General features: G+C 34.5%; 1 protein-coding gene across 5 annotated transcripts; it reads left to right on the forward strand.

Annotated features, from left to right (window-relative positions):
- The first annotated feature begins 223 nt into the window (after window positions 1-223).
- LOC126910759 (forkhead box protein N3-like) lies at window positions 224-22210 on the forward strand. 5 transcript variants are annotated; one of them, XM_050694345.1, is made up of 8 exons: window positions 224-382; window positions 4030-4244; window positions 7036-7133; window positions 8900-8970; window positions 16322-16600; window positions 16674-16748; window positions 17045-17245; window positions 17403-22210. In XM_050694345.1, the coding sequence occupies exons 2-8, from the start codon at window positions 4030-4032 to the stop codon at window positions 17535-17537; spliced, it is 1074 nt and encodes a 357-aa protein (XP_050550302.1). In that variant the 5' UTR covers window positions 224-382; the 3' UTR covers window positions 17538-22210. The 5 variants fall into 5 exon arrangements, with proteins under 5 accessions (XP_050550302.1, XP_050550305.1, XP_050550301.1 ...); XM_050694348.1 differs by having other exon boundaries at window positions 17060-17245; XM_050694344.1 differs by lacking the exon at window positions 224-382 and adding an exon at window positions 645-914.
- The last annotated feature ends 78 nt before the right edge of the window (window positions 22211-22288 follow it).

Genomic DNA, 22288 nt, shown 5'->3' on the forward strand with positions numbered 1-22288 from the left:
AAACAGGAACGGTAATTATAATAAAATATTAACTTTTAATTAAATTAAGTTACTATCACGTTATAATCTAATTCATCTAATAAGATGTTTACAATTTTTCAGTAATATTTTACCGTTGTAATCCAAACAAATTAATCGCCTAAACTAACTTAGTAACTTTTCCACAAACTCCACTCTATCATTTACGGAAACGGAAAACAAACCATAGAGCTAAACAAATCATATGTTTATTTATGTAGGTTGTTCTTTAGTCTATGGTTTGATTGGGTGTTGAGGAAGGTGTTTGTTGAGTGTTGATCACAAGTACGGAGGTCGCGGAATGCTGTTTATTTATTGTTATTAATTTATAATTAGTGCGTCTAACAAACAATACAACATCAAGGTGAGTGTATAGTACTGAAATCGATCATTTTTTACAATTTTCATCTCAAAATCAAGCTATCAATAAGTTTAGAGTGATGAATACATCTGTTTTTAAGCTCTAATTTATTACGCATTTTGGATTTTGTACCCTGAATAACGCAATATTAGGGTACAGCGATGCGCACATGAGGTTTGCAGCGTGGGGGATAAAAGTATCGTTTACATGCGGTTCTAAAAATGTGACTAGACGCATGAATAACGTCGGGACGCATTGGTGGCGCTCCTTCTAAATATGGAACGGGTGTTAGTCAACGTTTGTGTTGTCCTCGGCGTCGTGTTTGTGGCAGTCCCTGCGATTATATAAGAGCCCTTGGAGGTTCGCGTCGGCACGTGCATACGAAGCTGCACGCGGCGGTTCCACGTCGGAAGCACGACGTAGGACGCACGGGCACGACGCAATCGCGCACGCGGTCGCCGCGCTGGCCGGACACCAGTTTCCTAGCAACACGTTGTTGATGCCACTGCTGACCCAATGAATACAATAACACATGGTAACTAGCTGTTACATCACACCTCAATTGCATCGCGACCATAATTTCGCTGCTTACGTTGCTAGGGTGTCTATTAGCCATAACATAAATTCAATGCTTATGGTAGGGGTGTTACTTTGACTGCTGAAACTTTTGAAAATTTCAAGTAAGTATCTTATTAGAATTATGCCATTTCATTTTTAAATATACCTAGTTATGACCTTGGTGTATGATTTACTATTGTTTTCAATCAGTATAACTATTACAAACTCAGTGGTGCATAATATCTAGAACCTGCTGTTACTGGCTATAAATAGACTGTAGACCTTTGCATGACCTAGATTTCAGTTCTCACTTCCTGTAGGATTTCTAATTTTAAGTGTCACCCAGAGACAGTGTTCTAGTTTTATTTAAGTTGTAGCTATATTTTTAGCTATCCCAATTTACCTTTAAAGAATGTCTTAACATAATTGGATAATACCTATGTGTCCAACAACAAATGTTTAAATATCCACCTGTACAAAAATAATTAGAAAAGCACATGTTCTAATTGGACTAGAAAGGGCAAAGACCTTTAAACTAATATTAGAAAAAAACAAGACTGAACATAACTCAAATCACACATGTGTGGAATGTGATGCCAAACTGTTATAAATTGTATACAATTTAAATATTGTAAGCGGTTTCAAGGCTACATAATCTTTACCCAAATGATAAGTATTATGTGCGGCAAGTTAAGATAGCATACCTTGGAGACACTGCTGTTATCTAAATTTTACACAATCAATACAACACAACCAGTCATCTTCTAAATCAGCACAAATAGTACACATTTTGAGAAAATGTACAAGTAATATAGTCTGTATATAATAAAATAATAACTACTTTGTATGATGTGAATTATAATAGTCACTTATTTTAAGTAAAAATGCTCTCTACATACTAATAAACATTATTTTCTTTTACAAACAATAACATTTCCAGTGCATATTTTCAGTCTTTATTTTTTGCAATGTAGGTATTTTTACTAAGGCACATTCTTCATGATATCAGACTCAAAACAAATAACAACATTGAGTAATGATGTCATTATTTCCTGATTGGATAGGCTCACACATTGTAAAGTGCCTTGTGAGATAGAGGTACTTGTCTTGTTTGTTTACAATACTTTACAACATGGTGGTTAATGAACTGAATGATTAAATTACTTTAAAAATAATAACTGTATTTGATAACAAAAAATCAGTAAGTGTAATTATAAATTATTCTAGAATATTCAATTTTTCATGGTCTTGCCCCATAGTGAAAACTAAACGTAAAAATAAATTATACACTGCTAATAGATCTTGATACTTGTCAATTTATTTTCGTGTCTTAGCTTGACTGACCTATTTGTTAATTATCTATATTTAAATCGCAGTCGTACCTTTGTTTTTTTCCTGCTGAACGCTATTCAGTCGAGTTATTGCGAAATTGGTTTTTCTAAAACAATTTAAGTATCTACTTTTCCCGCATCATGACAAAACTAACACTTTCCTGTTTAATTTATTCAAACTGTGATGAATAGACGCGTCGTCCACGTGCCGGATTATTTCTCATCAACAAGATTGTTGACATCCTAATTGCACATATAGATAACGTTTCCAAGCTCTTCGTAAAACGCTAGCTGCGAGAACTTATAATTTAGTGGTAATTAGTGTCATTGGCAGATTGGTTTTGCGTGATTATCGGCTAGGCTACTGTTGTGCCTTGTCCGTAATAGGGCATTGTAAATAAATCTTTCGTTAGATAATCACTCTTGTGTGTCAGTCCGCGACTCAGTTCAATTCGCCGATGACACCGGGACGCCACGACACGACGCAACCACGCGATTACATTTAGCTGTTTGTTACTATGCCAAGGTCACTCGATATTATGTGATTGTGTGGCTACTTGACGCGATAAATTAGAGATAAAAATAATTGTATTTTCTTTTTCGTGTTCAGAAGGAATTCTGCATTCTTATTACGTCAAACTCGTTATGTTACACAATATGCTATAAATGTTTACAGTTCAGCTAAATATTTATTTCTGGTGTCCCGACCATCCATCGGTTTAACGGCTTGTTATCCGATGAACTCGCATTATTAAACGCTCCTATCGAGTAAGAAACTAAGACGAATTGACAAAAGTCTGATATAAATAAAGAATCCTGCTATTTCTGATAACACATTACAAAGTAGCACAGATCGCGGTCGACACTAATTCTGCGTTTGTTTGAAAGTCTACGCTGAAATTCCTAACAGAAATGAAGATAGGCTGAATAAGGAATGTAGCGTCGCTCCGCTAAAATCTGCGTCGCTGTGAGGTACTCAGCGTGCACGTAAACATGCTCGGAACTCCTATATTATGTCACTTTACTTAGAATTTTCCTTGAACATAGTTTGTTTGCGTGAGCTCGCCTACTGTACAAGTTCTTCCAAGTATTTTCTTGAAAATATATAGAAAAATAGTAGACATAAAACATCATTGTGTACACAGTCTCAGTAAAAATTAGGCGATTGCAATGTCACTTTCGATTTGGAGCATTTGTGATTACTTAACGTGCTGTTCCGTCGCTAACATTAAGAATTAAAAGTACATTGAGGCAGTCTAATGCGGCTATCGTGCAGTGTAAACCCTAGTACATGACACAATTTGTAATTTGTACTTAACAACGTAACTTTTACGTCATCTACAGATCAGTGTTGATCGTTAACGAGGTGTAAATGCGGATGCCCTTTACGCAATACTAGTTGGGTACCTGCGTCCGTCACATGATTTCTTGGTATTTTAAAAGACCTCGTTACGTTGTTACGTTTTATGAAAATTTAACAGCAACACAGAATATTTTACTTTAACAATGGAACCGCCAGACGTCTGTTTTAAACCGCTTTTCAACGTTGTATTTCCATCAATAATAATTGAAATCAATATTGATGCTAAATAGCTATTGTAAGCTGAAATACAAAATTGACCTACATTCCCTTGTTGTTTTTTTTATAAGCAATATCCCGAAGGCAAGTTCGAACCTCAAAAATTGCGTTATTTTTTGCCATGTGTCGAAAAAAGTTTTGATACTAAGTAAATGTAGTAACAATTGAATTTATTTTACTAGATGGCGCCAATGCGCGGCGAGCGGGGCGGATCTCCAGCACGAGGCGCACGCGCATCTTTGCCGCTTCCGCGCCGTTTGATTCGCCAGATCGCGCGGCATGTAGCCTCCAGTGGCCGTTCGTTGCGACGCCTAGAGGTGTCGGGCAGGGTCATTGACAATTTCGATGACATTGAGGATGCATCCGACGAGTCTGACATGGAACAACCACAACCTGCGTAAGTTTCATGATATTTTAATGCGAATATTAAAATTGTTATAACAATTTTCAGCTGAAAATGTTGAAATGCTTATTGGTCTTGTATTACCTTTATATTTATTGTAACGTTTGTTGTTAATCATCGCCTTAGGCTTTAACAAAAAGGTGGAGTGGTTGATAAGCTGTCTACTGTGTAGATAAGGGCTTAATACTGAATGAGATTATAAATAGACTAGTATTGAAAAACATTTTCTTTTTCCTGATGCAAGTTCAATGTAACTGAATAATTCTGAAATAGTCTACTACTACAATTAAAACCTCAGCTTTTACAGAGAACGCATTTCATTAATAAATGGACTATAATATTTTCAAGGCGCACTACCTAGATCAAACGGCGTATTGACTGTCTATTGACCTCATAATATATGATATACAAGGAAACAGACACGGCGCCTCGCCTGTCCAACCATTTATTGATAAAGTCAAGTAATCAATAAATGTTCAGATGTGACAGATCTATGCTAACGTTTATAGTTAGAAGGCCTTCAGATTGCCTCTTATCTTTGAAAAGGTGACTTGGTAACGAAGCGAAGGAGAATTTTCAAAGTGACTTTAATATTCTATTAACTTAGTTTACATTAAGAATTGTGCTTCCTCTTTAATAAAATATTAATATAATACTGCACGTTTGTCCGCGTACTAGCCTTCTTGGGCGGATGACAGTATTTGCATAAAGGAAGCTTGCGTCACAAGGGACATGGCATCTGCCAACCGATTTTGTACTTCCCCATCTAATTAATATGAATAACGCGCTACTGTTGGTAAACAAACATTTTAATTATCAAAGAAATTGTAACTTTTCTGTGATGAATTCGAATTTTTGTAGCATTTTATTTAGATTTCAACAGTGTTTGATAATAATTACCATTCATTCTTCGTTAAATGTCGCACGTATCAAGCTTTTGATAATAAAATAATGACACGCGGCAGGACTAAATAAACAAACTTCCTACCATGAATAATTTATTTCGTAAAGGTTAATGTATGGTGACACGTGACCCAGTCATCACGTCGAAATCAACACGTGTGATGTAATACTACACTAACAAGTTGATGAACACTTCATTTTCCACCAACAATACGTGCTCGTGACCCAATTCTGATTTTCTTTAATGAAATGTCTAATTTTTCCCCTACTTCCGTTGCCCTGTACTATGAGATTTTCTATTTTCTTTTGATGTTCAAATGTCGTTGTGTTTTGTGATGTGCCATGAAATATAAATTAATCATCAGCGATAAAAAAACGAAAAAAAAGTATGTGACCCAGTAATAGTAAAATTGGCTTCTACATTTCTATCATATATGTAAGTACCAATACATTCCTACAGTGTACCTACTTCCGCTAAGATGATGAATTACTAGGTAATAGACATCTCTTAACTAAAAAAAGCATGTTAAAACAACAAGAAAATCCTTGAAATCATGTCAAAATTCAAAATAGATTGTTACTATCTAAAGTACCAAAACGCTTTGGTCATCAATCACACAAGTCAGTGTGAAAAATCCTGATAAAAAAAATGTTGACAATATGTTGTTATCAGTACGCTAGGTTAGTAGGTAAGACAAGCGCCAAAGATAAAAAGGGAATTGTTGCCGAGATTGATAAAGGACTGATTATACCATCGGATTGCTATAAATGCACTCGTCTTAAACTTTTACAGGCGATCCATTTACACACATAACTAATCAATGGGTTTGATATTTTTTATCAATATTAAAATATCTGATATTTATGATATACATATATCCATTTTGTATGAACATCATGTTGACTTTTATAGTATTACTTAGGTACATACATATTTATTTCATGTTTTACATAAACATAATCAAAAATTTAACATAACTAAAATGTTTTACATGGTTTATTTCTTTAGGTAAGTACTTAAAATCAGACAAATGAATCCAAAACATGAAATTTTCTAAATTAGGCAATATTGATTTATTTTATATCACAAAAAGTAATTAGATATATATCGCATATAATATATCATGATATATCTCCTTCGAACCCTGCATAATAATTCTTTATCTATCTAAATGTAATTACCAATGTTATGTCACAATATCGGCTGTATTACCAACACGAATTATCCACTTTATAACCTCCCCCTTTTGTAATAAAATATAATCGTCATAACCTTACTCACATCCATACCATAGCTATGGGAATAGGAAGGGTAAACGGTGCACGGAAGGACTTTCTGCTATCGTATTTAAGGACTATTTTACGATGAAAACATACTAAGTGACGACGTCAATAAATGCCTATCAATCAAAAACATGTTATAAATTCGTAGAAATATTTAAATGAAACGTAACATTAATTTTATAGCACTTTCAGTGCACACCGGAATAACCTAGACACAGATATATTTGGAAATCGATCTAGACTTGAGGTTCAGATATTTTGGGAACATTTCTAGACAGGCGGATATACGTGCAGTGCTGTAATGGAATGTCCAAATCGGAATGAACGTCGACTTGACTTTCAACCTTTATTTAATACATTTTTATTTTCGGACACCTAGTAAAAGCTTTGGGGAAAGGTGAAAACTTTTATGAAGGTTGCTAGCTGAACTATTTTAGATACTGTTTGACATTTTGCAATCTTGAAACGACTCACAGTTACAAAACCTACTTATTTTATCCATAAGTATCAAAACTAAATAGTCTACCAACTGTTTCAACCCTTCCCAATCCCTTTAACTCCGAGGTGACGACTCTACGATTCTGTTCTCCTTCATCAGGGTGGCTTGCGGAGGCAACGCCGGCAACCTGCCCCCCGCTGACCACGACGACGACCTCACCAGTTTGAGCTGGCTGCAAGACAGGAATTTACTTAGAGGTAGCTTACAATACGGCTTCATTTCATTGAACAATTTATAGGTATCAATTCCTACAAGTGTTTGTAGATTCTCAACTTAATACCCAAGGTGTTAGGTTGAAAATCCATTAAAGAAATTGAAGTTTTAGTGTAGCTTGATGTGCTGTATTCGTAAGCTTATGACGCAGGTGCTGGGCAGAGACGTGACGTAATATGACGCTCTGTATCTTTATAACTATATCATACATATCCACTCTAACGTCCGGCCCGCGCGACCGTTTATCTCTCTAACGTCCAGCCGCGCACGGCATCCGAACCGCGCGCGACTCGCAAGTTCGTCGTAACAAAAAACCTATATAGCTACTGAACCGTAATGCCTAGAATAAAGAAAAGAATACCAAAGAATACTGATCAATCTTAACGATTTTTTTAAATCTTTAGTTAATCTTTAAAATACAATAAAACGGGTTAAACATGAAACACAGAAAAAAAACAGAATTATTTCTACCTTTTTAGAATATACGGCACAACTATTGCATATTTTATCAATAAAATATTTTTACAACAAACTGGACTCATTACCCTTTCTTTTGATGTATATATGATTATATTCGGTTAACTCTAAGTATTGTAATTAAATCGAAAGAAAATACTACTCGTAATTTTACACATCAAAAAACCTGAGGAACACATTGACATTATTATGGAATCTTCAATGAATTTAGTATATTTCTCTTTGAAAAATGTATTATTTTGCTTATTACGAAATGTATTTCGATATTTTATATACTATTGTAATGCAAAGTATGTAATATATGTATAAACAAAACTAAAAGTGGCCAACACCAGACCGGCCATTTTTTTCGAAACAACAATCGTTTGAAGTTAAAATTAGACTAGATTTATCAGCTAAAACTGTGATATTTACACATCATCGTAAAGCACAAATCTTCTAGTTTATTTTGATGTATAACACTTGCAAGATAAATTAAACAAAACTGTAGTATTTACGACATAATTGTTGGAACTCACAAAAACACTTCAAAAACGAGTCAACTAACTTTAAAAATTTATATTTTGTTTGTCAAAGCATATTACAACGCCATGTCTTATTTTTTCGTCGAACAATTTATTCAGCTGTATAGATAATCAGTCAAAACTCACCAAACAAGACCGTATTTTAAACTAGAGGGAGTTAAACAGAACTCGTTACTTTGGAAACTATAGTATCCATGGACGTATGACGCTCCTTTTTTTTTGGATACCGTGCTATCCATGGACGTTAGAGTGGATATACGACTTCGCATTTACGTCTGATACTAGTGTTTACTGAAAATGTGTATTATGATATTCACGAACCTAGATGTGTCATCCAAGCCCGGATGAAGGATATTTTATAAATTGGATGCAGCATTCAGAAATTTTGCTACAACTATTTTACAGCGAAGTTGAACGAGTAATTTTATCCGTCTCACAGTTCAACATTGTTTTATTCCAATTCGCTGGCAGTTTTATAACTATGCAACTTAACGCTCCAATTGCAAATTGTATTTACTACATACTTATAATAATATAGAATGGAATTATAATATGGAAAAGTGTTTTAAAACGCAAAGGCCTAGCAATGCGAAGAGCCGCCATAAATGAATCGTCGGAAAATAGAATCCTATTATCACTTAACTTCACAAGCTACTTTTTTTTCATATTAATTTAAAATAGTAAAGGTTATTTTGAAGACGTAGGTAGTTAAGTAACGTTGAACTGAACAAAAACTTGTTTTGTTCCAGGAATCAATCTTACAAAAAGCGGAGTCGATATGGAGGACACGAAAATGGTTGATAACCAAATTATTGTGAAGGTGAGTTGAGTAAATGTATTCTTGTGGTTTAAACTTGAATTTATTTGACAGATAAATTGTTTTAAAATGCCTAGTAGTTGTTACTAACAGAGTACTCAAGAATAATTTGATGGTTACTTAACCCAATCCTTAGCAATTGTATTCAATACGGAATCGTTACTAAGGAATAGTTTAAGTAATCATTAAATGTCACTGAATGCGGCAGTTAGAGCTATTACTGTTGTATTAGCACTCACGTGGAAACGTCAAAAAGATATCGAAAAAACTTATCCTAGAGGGCGCTTTTGTTGTTTTGTGCTTGTTATGTTTAAAATTGAATGAAATTTTACCAAAGTCTACGGTTGTTGTATAAAGTACTTATGATGATAAAAGGAGATAATGTCAACTTGTATGAATGATGCTGAAAAATATTACAACATAGCGTCAGCATGGTAGTTCAAAAACAGGTTGGTAACTTTGTTGAGATAAGGTGAAAAGGATGCTTTACTTGACATAGATAGCAGATTTTGTTGACTACATTTAAAAAAAATGTTCTTGGTATGATAGGTGCCTTTGAAATTAGCATTGCAAGTATTCCGTCACATTTATGATATCTTTCACCTAAAATTAAATAAATGCTATACGGAACACTTCATAAGCGAGTCCAAAGCATAATTCTAGTTTTTAAACAGTTATGAATCGTTGTACATCTCATATTGCGTAGGACTTGAAAAGACGATAATGTAATGTGCACGAAGTCACAAATATTTTGAGGTTAAACTTTTTTTAACGTAATAAAAATGTGTTACGCAGTTTTAATAGATGACAAAATGCAAAAAAAAAAAATCATATTAACACATGACTTATAGATGCAGTGTCTCTGTCGTATTCTCGGCTTTTAATATAATCTGTGGTCGCTTTCCGGTCGTAAAAGAGCAACGTTTGAGTCTATGCCCACACACTTTTGAATTATGATAAATTGTCTAAGCAAATGACTGGTTAATTATACGTTGAGATCTTAATTTGGTCAGGAAGTCAGTATGATGTTTATCGCGTCACAGGGATTTGTTTAGTTCAGAGTAAATAAAATATACAATGTACTAGGGGTCTCATGTAATAGAGGGTGAGCCTATTGCCATATACTGGGCACAATTTCAGACTCCATACTTACTACTACTATATTTTCGAAAAACCCAGTATTTAGGTAACGTAACGTGCAACTCTGCCTACCCTTTCGAGGATAAAAGACGAGACGTTGCATTGCAAACTTAAAAGTACTTCTCAACTAATATTTTCTAAATTAATCATCATGAGTTTTCTTCAATTAATTTATCAAACATACCTAACTGATTTACTTATATTCAGTTTACAAAAAATGTTTAAATCTTGTTGTAGAAAGCGCAAAATTGAATGACAAATCCGTTATTACCATTATGCAGGTCGATGTTGCAATCCCATGGTTGTTACAAAAGTAAAAATACTTTAAATACGTTCAAGGCTTGCCGGCAAGACCGCTCCACCCATGTTTAAAATGTGACGCTATGGGTAATAGCATATAATCTCGTATGACACAAATGAAACCTATATTTTACTGTTCTGTCATATTATTGTGGCCTCAAATGCAAGCCAAGTACACTAACCGCCGTACTCAGAGTCATTTAATTGGCAATTGTTTTCGGAACAAAATCGTTGCTGAAGAATAGTTTAAGTAATCATATTTAATGATTACTCTGAGTACGGCTGTTAGCGTCAAAAGAAGCTGTTATATTTATTCTTGGCGAAATTTTGTGACAATCATTTTCTTTTGAACTCAACAGACCAAAACCCTTAGGTATATTTTATTAACTCCTTAATTCCTTACGTTAATTAACATCAGTAATGTCAGCTCCTATCTGTCATCTCAATAACTCGCATATATGTTAAATATAGATTGAGAAAAATATTAATGTAATAGACCGTCTATATTCGAAGGACGAACATGAATGATTACTTATCAACCATTAAATACTCTCAGCATTGGAATTAACACTACTTGCCATTAATTAATCGATTATTTCTGATTGAAGTTCGAGTTCCGAGTTCACATAAGTATTACGATAATGATATGTAAAGGATTATTTGATTTTTTGCTGTACACGCTACATAAGTTTCATATAGACTACAATATTTATAAATATCGAACTTTTTCCCTTAGGTGTCACACACAGATTATGCGTAGGATACCCCACGTGCTCATTTGATATTTTAAATGACATTGAGGATAGTACAACGTAGGTACATCTCCGCACTACTCAAAGGTTCAATATTGTTAGCATTAACTCCCGCATTATGTATTTTAATTTGATGTATAAAGTGCTATAAATAAATATGTAAATTAAATTAATACTTATTAACGACTGCCTCTTTCGCTGAGCAAAGCTCGCGTTCAGGTTCACGGATCGGTCAACATTTTACCGAGTTCTTTAGTAGACTAGTCTGAATTGTGTTTGAAAATGTGAATGTTAGAAACACAATTAATTTGTACACCTCTTCCTTTACCATTCTACTTAAAGACGTAATACAATACATGTTGGTCACACTTGGTCAAAATATGTATAACATGGTATAAAAATCATTGTGTTCAATTCATTTGCTTATACTAAAGAAGCTAATTTCTGGTTTCACTCAAGCAAATTATAACCTTGTATACGTATCTTTTGTATTGGATAACGTGATATCATAACTATTAATGACATATTACGCTATTAGTAATCCTACCTGCGTTCAAGGCGATCTATAGGTCTATAGTCTGTATAGACTATAGTAACTTCATAGTAACTTCATCGGTTCAGTAGCAAAGGCATAGTTGTAAGGAATTTCTCCAGAGTTCTCAACTAAGCAAAGGAGGAAAACTAATTTCAATATTATTAAGTGGATAGAGGAAAGTTTTTAATAAAATTTCGATTAAATACTTGTTTTATAAAGCTTTGTAAAGTGTAAAGGTTTTACTAAGTCTTCGCTTCTGTTTGAAGTGCATTCAAGTGTTTAGTTACCTATAGTATATGTATTGCACGCTTTTTGGTTAATTTAGATTTGATTTTAGATCAAATAAAAAGTAGGATAATGTTATTTGTTCCTCAAAGATATTAATGTTGAACAACTCATATACCTACACATCCCATAATATTGCAAAAATATTGAATAAAAAAATAAACTAAATAAAATACGATTTTTTTAGTATAGGTGTTTGTTACTCTTTCACGCAAAAACTACTGAAGGGATCGGGGTGAAAATTTGGAATAGGGATAGATTATGGTTTGGAATAACTAATAGGCTGGCATTAGCTATAATATTTTGAAGTTGGGATCTCCGCCTCACACTAACATGTGGCCTAGAAAAGAGCTTACTTACTTAGATACTATTATAGAAAAAACTTAGCAAATAAACCCTACAAAGCTCTGCCTGACACAGGAATAACCATAACCAAAGTCTAATATCTCTATCAACCAAGAACTTCGAAGTAAGAACATTATTACTGTTGTAAACATCGCTCATCGCAGCTACTCAATGAAGGCACTACACAAGAGGCTATAAAAACTCATCCACGCAGTTCTTTTATCTGTAGTACCTAAACGTCAGGCGCACGTAGTGAGGTTGGAACGTAAGCGCCACGTGTAACGTAACGCGCAAAGATTGCGATAGTGCGCAACTTTAGATAAGCTACTATCGTTTACCGCGCTCACATTGCTAACCTACTTACCTCTGAAAGGATACTTTAAATTTTTACAGGATTATATAAAAAAAATGGTTCGTTATTTGAAAAATGAACAGGAATGCTTACAATTTTTTTTATTGGTCGTAATTATTTTGTTTTTAAATGTACAATTTTCAATAAGTTTTGTATTCGATTGTACATAGGTACCAAATCTGAGGGCATAACTTTACAAGAGGTTTTTTTTAAAAAAGGGAACAGCCTTAAATTTTCCCTATATATCCCTAAAACCTTCTCCCAAGTCTGAAAATTACTATGCTGAAAACCATATCAAAATCGGTTTTCCCAAACGCGAGATATTGCGCACAAACATACACATACGTGTATGATACAGGTCAAACTGAGAACCTCCTTTTTTGAAGTCGGTTAAAAATATGAATCATTCTCTTTCGAGTTGCATAAAAAACTTATTTTTATGATAGTAGATATATTTTATTTCAATCGGTATCATAAAGATAAATCATTTGCAATCATAATTCCGATTATACAACAAATAATTTGTAGTCGTAGCGGGATGTTCTAATGAAGTTTCTCGTGATATATTCACGTTCTAATCTTCGTATTCTTATTCAAATCTGTTTGTCTGTATGCGTGTGGGGTTTTCATTGAAATTCCAAGTAAACATACGCCTTTTATGAGCAAAGGTACCTACTAGAAAATCTAGTCACATAAATCTCTTCATAATTTTGTAGTACCAGAGTAATGAAAGCAAAGCATTAAATTAATTAGTTTGATATCTACGTACTTATCTATTTCCAGTGACTATGAAAGGATAGAAGCACTGAGAGTAAAATGTTTGCATATTTTTCTCGCAAAACTATTCAATGCGTAATGAAATGAACTTTAACATTTAAATAGGCCATGACCTGTATTCCTGTAAATGCAACTGAACGCCAATATAGCCTTTACTTATTTACAAATAGGTACTATTTCACTGTAATCATTTCTATTCGTGTTGTGTAACGGACCCGGGAATACTGGGATGTCCTAAAACTAAACGCTAGGTGACCTATAAATACGTTTCAAAATTGTCTGTGTAACGTTAGGATTTCAAACCTCTTTAATTAGGAGAGATACTTTTGTTTCACGAAATGAGTCAAATAAATGAATAATAAAATTGATTACTTATAACCTTGAATACTGTTGATTTAGTTTATCCCATACACAACATAAAGTTTTCCGTGTATTGAAACAATGAATTTATTTTTGTAAATAGGCTACAATAGCACATTTACACGTCAAAATTATTATTTAAAAAAAATCTAGATGAGGTTGGCATTTCCTAACGGAGTTTAATGAACTAATAAGTACTACTAATACCCTGAGAAGAAATGCCGAAACAAACTCAGAGGTATTATTAAAAAAAAGCTTTCAAAATAACAATACCGAAGTTAAATCTTAAGAGAGTCTACTTAACCATAATCACGTAGACCCGTCGAGAGTTCGGAAGGACAGCGAGTAAATTACTTAATTTCATAACAGAGTAGCTGCTAGCGAGATATGAAAAATGTAGGTCGACTGGTCGACTACAAATGAGCGCTTCCTCCATACAAACGCGTCTCGCTTCAACCTGCACTTGGGTAAATAAAACAATGCGATTGTAAACACTCGTGGTAACTAACGAATAGGTATTATGGTACTATTGATCTCAGTTCTTTCTCGAATTACATCAATAAAAGAACTGGTTTTACATAATTATGTAGCTGTTGTTTTTTTCTGTTATCAATGTCACGTGTGAGACCCGGTGTTACTTGAAACTAGTAGAGCTTTTCTCCAATAGTTCATATGAACAAGCCGTATAGTTATTGCAATTAATTTGGCCGTCAAATACTTATTGAGAAATAAAATGTACAAATGTTTAACAGGACTTGAATATTAGTGTTAGTACATAAAAACACAAAGACAGGGCCCGATCAATATGCACGAGAATAGAGTCATTGTATGGGCACGATTCTTAGAATCCTGGGTTTTCCATTAAAGAAAAATAAACGAAATACACCAACATGACCTATTTGACATTTACATTAAACAGTTAATAAAGCATTCATTCTCGAAATTATCCTTCGAATTGTAAGTCAACGACAGGTACTTGTATTCGCACTTATAAGGACTAAGCAATTATGTATTCCTACTACAAATCGGTATTACCAATGAGTCAGCTTGCAATGGATCAATGAATAAAGGCTTGCACGAAGGAAGTAATACATATCCTTAACTTAAACGTATTATTTATACGTACATATTGATTGAATGAAGACTAGAGTATAACTATGATTAATTATCTGAAGTAATTGTTGAAGATGATTTATTTAATTTAATTACATAGTACGACTAGTATTTGAAGTACTTTGTAAGAAATATAAGTAAGAATTGTTTTTCACCTGGTGGTAAGCAATCGCCGCTGCCCATGGACGCCCGATACAATAGATTCGTTGCCGGCCTTTTGGGGGTTAGGAATTTAAGGGTTGTTAAGGAATCGGTAATTGGGAAAGGGGTAATTGGGCCTCCGGTAACCTCACTCACGCAACGAAACACAACGCAAGCGTTGTTTCTTGTCGGTTTTCTGTGAGGCCGTGGTATCACTCTGGATGAACCGACCCATTCGTACCGAAGCTTAGCTCTTTAATAGTGAAAAAACACTTAATAGAGATTCTGTCTAAACTGTTACATACTTTAGTTTAGTTTATGTATCCAAAAAAGGCGTAGTAAAGATGATTCGTAATTATCGATTGTGGTAGATTTACATCATACCCTTCAGTACCTATATCTATACTTATCGCTGATAAACATGTTTGTATATCATAAACGTTATCTATATTATGTATACTACAAACAAACTGTTAACAGAACCGAATAATGTACTAAGCATAGTATATTATATAGATACAGACCCACCCAACAGCCTACTCGAAACTAGAAAACATATTTTCACCTTTACCATTCTGTAATAAGGTCTAAAATCGATTTTACAGCGGTTATACGGCTTTGTATCTACGTTTTTAGAGAAGAAAAATCTTTGTCTTATATTTCAAGTGCAGATTGCATTTTGACTACTTTCTTGGAATGGTGCCAAAGTACGCTGTATCGCTTCCCTCAAAGCACCCTATATACAAAGTACACGTACTTCTATGTATAAAATGCTCAAGTGAGGAAATGCTCAACTACTAAATACCGATGAAAAGTCCTCTCAACATTCAGGAAAGAATTTGTGGTCCTGTTTTAGAGTATTTTTATAAACTACTCCATTGGTTTTACTCCAAAACCAGGAAGGTACAATCATAAAGAAATCCTTTGTGATTCTCAAGCGCACACAAACAGGAGTGAGTTGGCATTTTTGAAATAAAGAGATAACTCTGTACTGCTTTTGACTATGGAGTCTTTGAATTAGTTTATGTAAATGTATTGCAATTTATCTGTCAAATTGCTACCACACATATAATTTTGAGTACAGACGCAACAGGTTAACTTATTTCTTTTGTAATTTCAACTTTATTGTTTTTGTATAAGTAAAGGCAAAAATTCTATAAAAAATAATGATTGAAGTTGGTTGACCTGCTGGCGTCAGGGCATAAAACTTGATTAAAAATATGTATTAATAATAACATATTTATTTGTCCACAGAGAGAGATAAAAACACCGCCGCCAGTGGCTCGAGTCCCTTCACCCCCTCGCACCCCTTGCAAGGCTCCCCCCTCACCCCCAGCTAACACGCATACAAAGCCCCCTTATTCCTTCTCCTGTCTCATCTTTATGGCTATCGAGGCAGCGCCAGCGCGCGCCCTACCAGTGAAAGAAATCTACGCGTGGATCGTACGTCACTTCCCCTACTTCAGACATGCACCACAAGGCTGGAAGAACAGCGTCAGACATAATCTGTCGCTTAATAAGTGCTTCCATAAGGTACGGACATTCATACTTATATGGTTTATTAATAAATATCAGAATAATCACTAATTAATATTTTGTTTTCTAGGTGGCAGCTGCTCCTGGTCTCGGTAAAGGTTCGCTTTGGACGGTAGATCCACAGCACCGCGCCTCATTATTACAGGTAGGTAGATAATTAACTTGTACATTATAGCATGCACTATCCATAGTTTACTTCACACAGATAACTGAATTAAATTATACTTATTTCTAGAAATGGGCTCCATATTTATAGTACTCACATTATTCTGAAAACCAAAATCTGGTTTAATTGCAGTCCTTTAGTATAGATGTAGATTATTATGTAGTAGTATAATAGTATGACTTAGTGCCAATGACATTGCATGTATATCAACCGAACAATAATTCTTCTACACACAATAACTTGACTTGCGGACACCGCTAAGCTGTGCTAATCAGAAAGTGTCTCCGCAGGCGTTTGGTAGGCAACCAATACCAGCCGTGGGCGATGTGGTAGAGAACCCCGAGCCCGTGCAAGAGAATGGTACCCGAGTGTCGCTACTAGCGCGTCGCCTGGCCGACCCGGAGCCCGGCGCCGACGAGTACCTCGCGGCCGCCACTGTACTCGCCATGAAGTACGGACCCGCCGTACTCGACCAGGTAAATACAAATACTAATGTTATTAACTGTTTCCTTAAAAATTATGATTAGTCACTGAGAGTCCATACTAAATTGGAATCAATCCTATTTATACATCAGTACATTTTCTGTTATATTGTTATTGAAGAGAAGAGATAATATGTGACTTTGTACACAGTTGCCGCCGGCAGCGCACTTGGTGATCTCCCGGTGCGCGCGCGACGAGCACTCGTATAGCGGCGGCGAGGAGAGACGCACGGCCGAGGCACTCCTCAACCTCGCCGGCGTGCGCTCCGAGCCCGCGCCCAGCTAGCTCGCCACCCCACGCCGTGCTAGCTCGCCACCTCGCGCCCTGCTAGCTCGCCCAGCCGGCCGCTAAGTTAGCTCGCCAGCTAGCTTCACCACCAGCTCCGCAGCCCGCTGTCCCCGGTTCGTATCCACGCTCCACTGACAGTCACACCCCACTGCGGATCACAGCTTACCTTGTGTACTCTCACGCTCTTCTCATAGTCAGATACAAACGTTGCGCCTGTGGTTTCAGTAAGGGATACTCAAAAGTGTCAACTAAGTAGATATGAACCACAAAATTTGCAAAAATGTGACGATTGCGCATAAACATGTGTTGCGCATAATTTGCGCAATAAATTCTTCGCTAAACTAAAATTACCTGAAAAACCAGTAACCACAAACGGTGGCCGTGTTACCAAAATAACTGTCTATTTTGAACTTTGAGTATCCATTACTGTTAGTTACATTTCAAATATTTCGGGTGTTCTAAACGAACCACGCTACCAATTTTACCCTTTTTTATTTCAAGTAATAACTTTTTACAATATATAGAAGGTAAAGTTATTTTGCGACAAAGTGCAGCGCTTCTAATTATGTTTTTATTTTATATTTTTCATGAGTATTGAATACTTTGATTGTGCAATTTTACTATGCTTATTTTGAGGGCACTATCGTAATTCGTTGGATAATAATTCTAAAATTATAATAAGTTAATGTATCAATATTGTATTAAAATTGAAAAATGTAATTTGTTAGGGCAAAGCCCTATAAAGTTCAGTGGTTTCTATTGACATATTATTATTATTAATTCGTAGAACGAAGCTTTGTTAAAAATAAAACGTTTTGACAGTATCTGATTCTATTGTCGCAAATGATAATTAAAATAGACAAGAAAGTTTACCATTCTCTAGTCCAATAAAGACAATTCATATAAGCAAATCTCGATGAGATACACAAATGTCTTTACTATGTTTAAATTATATTCAATAGATGTCGTGCTTAGGTAAAGTGGCTCACTTGCTGTATAGTTAGTACCTATGTTCTCATTCAATATATTTTCCAAGTGTAACACATCACATTTATCATAAGACAGGTGTTGCGAACCATGTCGCATGTCGCTAGAATAATTACACTTACATAATAGTAGATACTTAACAGTGATAGATGTGATACTACTGATACTATTTACTATGAAATATTTTATTTAAAAGAAATGGAAAATAGTTGAATAGTAACTCCCTATATGCATTTAGGTTTTCCCCATTTACTAATAGTCAATCAATCGTAATATATTGTAAGAATTAATTATTCTATACATATAATTTTAAAGTAATATAGCGTTCCCGTATTTCCGTCGATCAATTTTGATTGTTTGCCGAATGTTGCCAGAGTAATGTATGAGTTTACGTTTTATAAAAGTTGCTATTGTGCATAATTAAGGCGGAAGTGTGGCGCATGATAGGTTTTAAGTTATAATTACTGTTTGTTACGTCATTGTGTATTGTGTTACTGCACGTTCAGGCAGGACACAGTCCCCGGTAAGTATATTTATTTATAAATTCCCAATAAGTGAGCAATATAAAAATGTATAATTCTATATACCACACCTTGTGATCTGAACATACAAATATTGTATACAGGGCGATCAAAATGTATTTTAATATATAAAAATTGTGTTACTCCCGTAAGTGATAGCACATGTATATATTTACATGATAGCAGATACTTGCATTAGCCATAAGCAAGCCGTATTTTGTGTTCATAAATGGGAACTACTTCATACAATCGCCTACAGTGTTAACACGAAACCTATTTATCATATTGATAAGGACTTATAAACTTTGTATCTGTGCGTGATTAGATGAAAAGTGTACTCAAATAATTTTACCGGTATATTTACTAGCTAGTAGACAGTTCCCGTTGTCTCGCAGTTAAGACTTAGCGTGTAATGGCAATCGCCTCAGATATATAGAGAAATTTTATTCAGTATAGTAATGTGTAACTATTAATTTTCTATATATTGTATAGATGCTTCCTCTCTAGAGACTAAATGAATCACTACCGTAAATAAATCTCTAATAAATACCTACAGACGATGCAATACAACTGCATACAAGTCAATCTGAATCATCCCTGCTCTCGATTGATGTCATCAGTAGAGCAGATACGTGTTCACAATTTTAGAACATTTTCAATTGTAATACGAATGTCATAAAGTTATGGATGGCGAATGAGTGTTGCTATTTACATAGCCAAAACTATATCCATTATATCTTGTATCGGTGTGGCTAAATTGCTAATGTATAAACTATTGGTTAAGTAGTATATACTTGGTACAGGCCGTTTTCTCTCAAGTGCCTACTAAAATGCTTCTATTCTATCGTTAGAGAATTATAACTGGAGTACGGAGTGTCGTTAGAGAGGACGAGTGCCGGATTAAATACCATTGGAACGCCTGTACATACACTGTTACATGTTGCAAACGGGACGTATACATGATGTTTACATACTACTTAACATAACACCAAAATAACTAGTGATAAGTAGGCTGTGACATACTTAGACTAAAATAATGTGTGTAAGTCCCAATAATGAATATTACATACAAACAAACCTTCCATAATGAGTATTAATCTGGCGCTCACGGCAAAGCCTTGGAAGAATACACCAAATAGAGTTAATTGTGATAAAACTTCAGTTTAGTTTAAATGTCTCGTAATATTAGTTGGGTTTTTGGTAAAATAATAACTGTCCAATTATGTCCGTCGCCACAGTTTATAAACATGTATCGTCACGTATGTACTAAGGAAATATAATTTATATATAAGCTATGTATAATAAAGCAGAAAGACAAGTAAACTGTGGTGTCGGAACGTCTTAAGTTGTATCGTAACTCGTAAGCTACTGTATATTTATTTGAATGGCTTGATTAGTACAATTTCATTGGTGTTTCGTCGTGTTTACGCGTAGGAAGTACTAGACTGATGCAATGACTGATTTGTGATGAAGCAATATTATTTATTAGTGAAATTGATATATATACTTTTTCGTTTCCCCGAACCTTTACGGCTTTGTTTATCGTAACCGTATCGTTACGTGGTGTAGCGGTTTATTTTTGTTTCGTTTTATATGCCAAATAGATATTTCCACTGAAATTATCGAATTCGCTAATAAATTTTGGTATTAGTGAAAACAACAATGCATGTTTATGGAACATGATTCGGTACTTTTACAAGAAAGGTGTTGCGCGTGTATTTGTAATGTGCATTCTTGGTGAATTAAATTATGACAGAAATTAAGTATAAATATTGACTCACAAAGTGCTTCTAAATCGATGGCGAAATGCTCCGAAATATTTTCCAATCCTTATGATTCGTTGACTTCCTCGTCACATTGTTTTGTAGGCAAATGAATGGTCTATGTGTGCCAAATGTTTATGAAAATGATAACATTATTACCATATTGTATCAAGCAAATTCAAATACCAGTAATATGAATGTATTTATATTGATAATACTATGTAACGCATAGATAGATTAGGTCGTAAGTGATATTATAGTAATTAATTTAATTGCTAAATAATTAAAATACATACATTTTTGCTGTATTTAGGGGCGTCTTCCATCTTACTCGTATTGTTTTCTCTTAGATTACTTCTGTTAGAGGGAAAAGTTGTCGCTATCGTTGTCGAGACGACTGAGAGGCAGGCAATATTTGATATTGTACTTACCTCGAAGGTTGTAAGGAACACCCATAGACTGTTTTAAAAACTTGTCTTAGAACATTGTAATGTACTGTGTACGTGGAACGCATGTTCGTGACAACTTTTCTCTCTAGCCATACACACTAGCCTTTCTTTCGGTGGTATGTAGATGAAATTTTACAGCAATAATTAGTATCTAATAGTAGTACTTTGCTGGTAGATGCTACGTATATAATTATGTGTGATAAAACGCGATTTATTTATTAAGTGCTGTGTTTAAATTAAATTTTATGATCTTAAGCAACTTTCAAGCAATATGTTCACCTGTTAGGGTCACAGACCAACAAGCTTTTTGAAATAATAGAATGGTATAAATAAAATTATTTAATAGAACCATTTGAGGTATAAGAATATGAATTCACACTAAGTTGTTAATGATCATAAAATTCCTTTTAAAAAGTTATATCAATATGATATTAAAATTGTTACGGCTCATGTTCTATGGTCAAAAAGATTTTTTTTATCGATTAATTTATTCTTAGGTTAATTAGTGATGCTGTTATTATTTGTTTGTAAAACGGAATTTTAAAACAAAGTGTATGTCTTTATTTGAATTAAGTGGTATTTGTTTGGAATTATCGTTTTACGGACTAAGTTATGACGTCACTTCTGTAGAGGACGCATGTGTAGAAGTTAAAGTGATATTATGAGTAATGTCACACCATGCTGGATGTTTACTACTTAATAGAGGCGTATGATGCGCTCTCTCAGCTGTGACGTCATAGCTCGCTAAAAGCTAGCCCTATGTTGGTATGTCCGAACTATATTTAAGTATAAAATTAAATTATTGTTGTTGTTGATATTTTGCCGGCTTTTGAACGACACCACTCTTTTATTAATATTATTGCTATTGTTGAGAGTTATTGCCAAATTTTTATTTGTCCTAAAATCTTTTGTCTTTGTACATATCCATTAAATAAATTATGTACCGAGAATGTGCTATTTTATTTATTTCTTCTGTAGAAACCTTTCCAGAACTTAAAGGGCGATTATAAAGTCGCAAAATTGTGTGA

Source organism: Spodoptera frugiperda, chromosome 6 (assembly GCF_023101765.2).
Source record: "Spodoptera frugiperda isolate SF20-4 chromosome 6, AGI-APGP_CSIRO_Sfru_2.0, whole genome shotgun sequence".
NCBI lineage: Eukaryota > Metazoa > Arthropoda > Insecta > Lepidoptera > Noctuidae > Spodoptera > Spodoptera frugiperda.